The 7,568-nt window shown below is 32.3% G+C and overlaps 1 protein-coding gene across 1 annotated transcript; it reads right to left on the bottom strand.

The window, feature by feature from the left end:
• Positions 1 to 329: 329 nt before the first annotated feature.
• LOC137622459 (KRAB-A domain-containing protein 2-like) lies at positions 330 to 965 on the bottom strand. Its single transcript, XM_068353065.1, has one exon. It carries the CDS (start codon positions 963 to 965, stop codon positions 330 to 332), a length of 636 nt encoding a protein of 211 aa, XP_068209166.1.
• Between the last annotated feature and the right edge of the window lie 6,603 nt (positions 966 to 7,568).

Here is a 7,568-nt window from a genome sequence, read left to right on the forward strand (position 1 = left end):
CACCTGGTATAATAATTTTATTCATAAGAAAATCGCAAATATAAAAGCACTAGTTAAAAATTAAATCAATAGTGCGATAAAACAATCGAATAATAGTAAAAACACATGACATATCAATTACAGATTTATTCATTTACACAGTTGAGGCTATTGTGGCATCTTCTATTGCATAGCTGTTTAGATTTGAAACATTTGCATCTGTTTGTTCGACATTTTTTGGGACCATTGCATGAACACTTAACAAAACCTTGTCCTCCACTGATAGAGGATTTGATAACGGCTTTTCGGAGAGAAATTTCAATGTCATTATTAATGTCACTTTCTTTCAGCTATCTCTCAGGACAAATGTCAAACTCATTCCTGGAATAGCTTCCTTTTAGAATACCACTTTGTGTGGCCACTCTGTATTGGTCGTTCATGCTCCTACTCACAATAACACCTAGGATGTTCCTTGGGTCTCCACGACCTCGATCAACCAATGGAATTGGAAGAGCAATGTTGTCTCTTATCTCACTTGCTACTAATTCTGTTCGGCTCCTCTTAACCATACGTTCTGCTTGTTGTCTCTGAGATTCACTTGCTGCTAATCGTTGGGAGCTAATGCTGTTATGAAGTTGATCAAGGTTCGTTTGATGCTGGGAGAGTGGCTCTGGCTCTTGTTCAGACTCATTCATTTCAGCTTTAGGTGGTTCTCGCTTGGGTTCATTGACATCAGCTTCTGCTTCTGTTTCAGGCTCGTTGGCATCTGTTTCTTGCTGCTGAAGCATTGTTATAAGGTCTTGCTCAGACTGCAGGCAACTGATGATTTCTTGTGGAAGTGATGTTGACGTCAGTCCGACTCGGGCATTCACACCGAACATTGCAGCATATGGACTTCTTTTGATCCCTGCATGGTAAGCCGAATTCTTGAAAAACTGAACAAATTTGATGCCTGTAGCCCAGTCCGTTGAGTTGTTGTTAGCCATCTACGCTACAAGCATGTCTTTTATGTCACCATTTGCTCGCTCAACAGAGCCTCGGCTCTGTGGGTGTCTAGGCTTGCCGTGACCGATTGACAATTAAGGCCACAAAGAACGTAGTTCAGTAATAATCTGAGCTGTAAACTCAGAACCATTGTCTGGTTGAAGGATTACAGGAGCACCCAGAAGTAGAAAGATATCAGCAAGTTGGAATGCTACTTCAGCTGCATGCTTGATGTGAGCGGACGTATATTCTGTCTCGACCGCCATGACCAGTTGCAACGTGTGCTCTTTTAACTATGTCAAATGTATCCTCAATGGAGACATAGTACACCGGTGTTTCGTCTAGAGTTTGTCGTTTCTTAATAATTTTCTTAACATCCCCACACTGTAACACTTGATATTTACTCAGAAGGTAATATTTGTGACGACTTTTCGGGTTCTTTCTTTCGCTAGCTCTGCGAATGTCCTCAATCATTTGAAAATAAGCATCTTTCGGAATGAGATACTTGGAACACTTCTCATACCTAGATAATAACTCTTCACGAAATTTTAACTCTATGCTCTCAGACATTTTGTCAAGGTACTAGAATAAACTGATCTTGTAGTATGGGAGGTGAGAGTAATGTGTACTATATTCGTGGCCGGAGTTGTTTCGTAGATAGCGGAAACGAGTCAAAATACTAATTCACACTTTGCCTAAAGTATAACAGCCATATGGTGCAACAAATATGGCAATAAATCAGTCATTTCGTGAAATGACTAAAATTATCAGTCATATCATGAATTGACTAACCCCTAGAGGCATTACATGTAATGACTGACAGTTTTAGTCATTTCACGAAATAATTGATTTCGCAGTTTGACTGTAACATATATATATATATATATATATATATATATATATATATATATATATATATATATATATATATATATATATATATATATATATATATATATATATACATGTATATATATATATATATATATATATATATATATATATATATATATATATATATATATATATATATATACGTATTTATAAATATATATATATATATATATATATATATATATATATATATATATATATATATATATATATATATGTATATACATATATACATATACGTATTTATAAATATATATATATATATATATATATATATATATATATATATCTATATCTATATATATATATATAGATATATATATATATATATATATATATATATATATATATATATATATATATATATATATATATATATATACGTATTTATAAATATAATATATATATATATATATATATATATATATATATATATATATATATATATATATATATATACGTATTTATAAATATAATATATATATATATATATATATATATATATATATATATATATGTATATATATATATATATATATATATATATATATATATACATGCATTTATATATATATATATATATATATATATATATATATATATTTATACATACATATATATATATATATGTATATATATATATATATATATATATATATATTTATATGAATATAAAATATATATGTATATATATATATATATATGAATGTAAAATATATATATATATATATATATATATATATAAATATATATATATATATATACATACATATATATATATATATATATATATATATATATATATATATATATTTATATACATACATATATATATATATATATATATATATATATATATATATATATATATCTTTCCCTTACTGTGCACAGGGAGATAATGTAACATTCTTAAACTAATTTCAAGAAATGGCTTTAAGTTTATAAACTTCAAGATAAATAAACTGATATAGGAGTTAATGAATCTAGGAGATTCAATTCTTCTCCAACACTCATTAATATTCCTTTTTTTCTAGGCCATTAGGAAAAGGAGACTTTACTTAGGCCTATGAAACCCATAAAAACTTTCCGACAATTTATCTCTCTCTCTCTCTCTCTCTCTCTCTCTCTCTCTCTCTCTCTCTCTCTCTCTCTCTCTCTCTCTCTCTCTCTTCTTTCCCTCTCTCTCTTCTTCCGCAAGTCATAAGATAGTTATTTTAATATTAGTGTCTCTCAAACGATCCGATATTAATAAAGTTGGCCTTATATCTGCACAGACCTCTACCCAATAAGAGTCAAGAGATTCAAATGAGACAGAAAACTCATGTGTCTGTACAGTGTACCACAGGAATCCCTGGTACACCTCGCTCTGCATTGCACCCTGCAACACCCCTACTACGGGGTGAGCTCGTGTGTTCAGCACTGCCCACCACCTCTGCTATCACTCTCTAAACTATATGTTTGCTTATTTGCCGTGATGTAAGGGTGTGACAGGGTGCACTTCTTCCGAGTGAGGTGTGCTATGACTCATGTATCCAACTGTACATACCAACCAACTTAGATTCTCTCAAAAATTGCTATTGATAAAGGTTATATGGAAGTAATAAACACCTTTTCATAAAGTAACCCTCTGAATCGTATTCCAATATTCTATGGAAAATTTTTAATTTGTTTTTGGAGAAAAAAATGCCCATTATGTGAAATATCATCAGATTTAGCCATCATCCTTTTTTGTTGAGAGTTTGATAATTATAAAACGTATAGATATTTTTTTTCGTCTTCATTCCTTTTATAAATCTCCTTTCCGTCAAAACCAATTTTTTTCAAGTAGCGAAATAGATGGTCAGACAATCTATGAGAGGAAAATCTTTTTATTTATTTTGATGGAAGTAAAGACATTCATGAATTTCATAAAATAATTCTATGTTCGTGATAGTAAAAGTTTCGCAATTTAGATTTTTAATATTTTTTCATTGTTTAGATTTCTTATATTTTAAGGTCTATTTTTGTAATTATTGACTATTGGATATAAAGTTCTATGACAAGAATGTTAAACCATAATACATGTTTATATAAGGCAGTAGTATTTACATTGGGCAAAATTGAGCTCCATAATTTAAACAACAGGCATGTTTGCCCTAATTATTATTATTATTATTATTACTTACTAAGCTACAACCCTAGTTGGAAAAGCAGTATGCTATAAGCCCAGGGGCTCCAACAGGGAAAATAGCTCAGTGCGGAAAGGAAAGAAGGAAAATAAAATATTCTAAGAAGAGTAACAACAATAAATATCTCCTATATAAACTATAAAAACTTTAACAAAACAAGAGGAAGAGAAATAAGATAGGAGAGTGTGCTCGAGTGTACCCTCAAGCAAGAGAACTCTAACCCAAGACAGTGAAAGGCCATGGTACAGAGGCTATGGCACTACCCAAGACTAGAGAACAGTGGTTTGATTTTGGAGTGTCCTTCTCCTAGAAGAGCTGCTTACCATAGCTAAAGAGTCTCTTCTACCCTTACCAAGAGGAAAGTGGCACTGAACAAGTACAGTGCAGTAACCCCTTGGGTGATGAAGAATTGTTTGGTAATCTGTGTTGTCAGGTGTATGAGGATAGAGGAGAATATGTAAAGAATATGCCAGACTATTCAGTGTGTATGTAGGCAAAGGGAAAATGAACCGTAACCAGAGAGGAGGATCCAATGTAGTACTGTCTGGCCAGTCAAAAGACCCCATAACTCTCTAGCGGTAGTATCTCAACGGGTGGCTGGTGCCCTGGCCAACCTACTACCTATAAGGTTAACAAAAATTAGACTTCATGAATACTGATTGCTTAATGTATACATTAGGCTATTTTCTGACTGATGATCACATTACGTAATTATCCACACTATGCGTAACATATATATATATATATATATATATATATATATATATATATATATATATATATATATATATATATATATGTATATATATATATATATATATATATATATATATATATATATATATATATATATATATATATATATATATATATATATATATTATATTATATTATATATATACATATATATATATATATATATATATATATATATATATATATATATATATATATATATATATATATATATATATATTTATTTATATTTTATTCCTGTGTAAATGGTTTCAAGGAAGATAATGCAAGTCGTCCCGAATCTTTAGGTTCCCCCAAAAGAAAGTATTGGGGCAGAACACCCACACCCCACTCTTTTAAAACTTAAAATATATTCAATTCTACATAATATTAAAAGCATATTCCTATGTCAAATCTTTTGAGGAAGTCAATGGAAGTGGTCCCTAATCTCCAAGTGCCTTGCCATGGGAACTATGGTAGACAGACAACACCCTCCCCCACCTACTTTAAACCACAAATATATAGTAAAGGATTCTACGTAAAAACTAAAAGTGTATTATTATGCAACAATTTCGGAGAAAGACAATGGACGTGGACTCAAATCTCGATGTGTCCCTTTTAAGAGAGTAAAGGGGGGGGGGGGGGGGGTTGGCAAAAACCTTAGTCTCTTAAGCATTCAGATAGAAGGAACATTCATCAGAGTAAAATGGCAGATACACATGAAGAACAACACGAAGATGAAAAAAAATTATCACCTTGGAAATAATCAACAAAGAATTGCAGCCCCAAGACATTAGGAATCAAGAAATAAAAGAATATGTTGACTTCAGGCTAACAGACAAAGAATGATTGCTCTGCAAAGCCAGCAAGAACAGGAAGAAGCAGAGAATAATCACCATATTGAGAGTCACGCGTGCAAAAGTTAGAGACCATCCGTTGAATCGTGAACAATGACTTGATGGTTCTTTCACCTAATACCCAAGAAATAGGTATGAAACAAAACAGATAGTACAAATTGACTTGATATCACAAATATATAATTACTGTGATGCTCTGAAATGGAAGAATGAACCTCCTGGATTGTGTTGCTGTGGAGGGAAAGTTATGCTGCCTTTCTTAAAAAATATCATCTCCACTTTAACATAAAAAATGATTTATCTTCACGGTTGGAGAATTTTCAAAATGAAATATTGGGCCATAAGAGACTCAAGGAGTTAAAAGACATGTGGTTGAAAATAAGTCATCACAGAGATAACTTACATGAATCGACAAGTTGCATATACTAACATGGCTTTTTAATCCTACACCTGGGCAACGCAGAGTGCCTTTCCCAGTGTATAATATAAGGACAGCCAAAGCAGCAAACGAATGCAGTAGGTAGTTTATATATCCTATAAAATTGGCCCGGGTCTACAGTTTTCCAAGATTTTGATAAATAAGTGTAAAGCTCAGCTCTCACTCAATCAACCCATATGTTGATATGTAATAATAAAACTCATATTAAAAGTAGGATAACCATGTGATGGAGAGCCTTTGGTAAACATAATGAGATTAGGATCAGAAAGATGCCACTTTCTCTAAAAAGAAAAATATGGAATGATATAGTCTTACCTGTATTAACTTGTGCATCAGAAACTTGGAGCCTTAGTATAGCCTTAGAACATATGCTAGTTACAACTCAAACAGCTATGGAAATAATAGTAATGGGAATAACACTAAAACACAGAAAATGAGTAATACGGATACGAGAGCAAACTAAAGTAGAGGATATTCAATTGGCATGTAAGAAAAAGAAATGGTCAAGGGCAGAACATGCCTGTATAATGAGAATAACAGACAATATATGGACATTACGAATAACAGGATTGGTCCCTGAAGATTGCAAACGAAGAAGAAGACGTAGGAGAAAACGATGGATTGACGAAATAAGAAAGTTTGCTGGTGTGGATTGGCGTAGAAAGATCATAAAAAGACGGGAGTGGAAGGAAATGTCTAAATCCTTTGTCTTCCAGTGAACTAACAATGTCTGATGATGATGATGATGATGATGGATATTGCTTAGCAGGGATATTTTTTTTTTTCAATACATAAAACCAACAGCCTACGACGATATGATGAAAATTTGTAATAACATTTTAAATAGTTGAGATTCTATTTTCTATTACTGGCGAGAGCCTTTATCTTCGTTAAAGAAATATCTGTAAATCAATTATTCTACATTACGAATTACGTATTCATTGTAGTAACCTATTGTAAACGTCCCTGCCTGCCAATCTGCTCGACTGGAGTTCATGACCTGCTCAAACTTGATATTCATCATGCTTTTCAGCTAAAGATGGGGTTTTGGGGGAGCCTATAGTTATTCTTGCAGTCACCAGCAGCCACCTGGCCCTTCCTGGTCCTACCTTGATAGAGAGGAATTTTAGAAGGTATCCATATGTATTTATGGTTGATTTCTAAGGCATTGTCCTACTAAGTTATTGTCGCCATTCATGAGCGACCATTAAAACTCAAACCTTCCCAAGAGCACAAAGTTGCCATTATTGTTCTAATTCGATAACAATTCAGCCACTGCCTTGTAGAGCATCGTCTTTATATATTAAATAATTTTGCATAATCTTTGATACAAGCTTTGAAAGATGCACAAATACTTAATTGTTCATTGTTAATCCTCCAAGCGAAACCATGTTCACCGCAGCGAGCACAGGAGTGAATCACAAATATTTTACGATTGGATCTATGAATGAGATTTAATCAGACCAATTTCCAAGAGACCAGTTTCCCGGAGCACGCTTGGCTGACTTATAT

The sequence above is a fragment of the Palaemon carinicauda genome, chromosome 29 (assembly GCF_036898095.1).
Source record: "Palaemon carinicauda isolate YSFRI2023 chromosome 29, ASM3689809v2, whole genome shotgun sequence".
Lineage (NCBI taxonomy): Eukaryota > Metazoa > Arthropoda > Malacostraca > Decapoda > Palaemonidae > Palaemon > Palaemon carinicauda.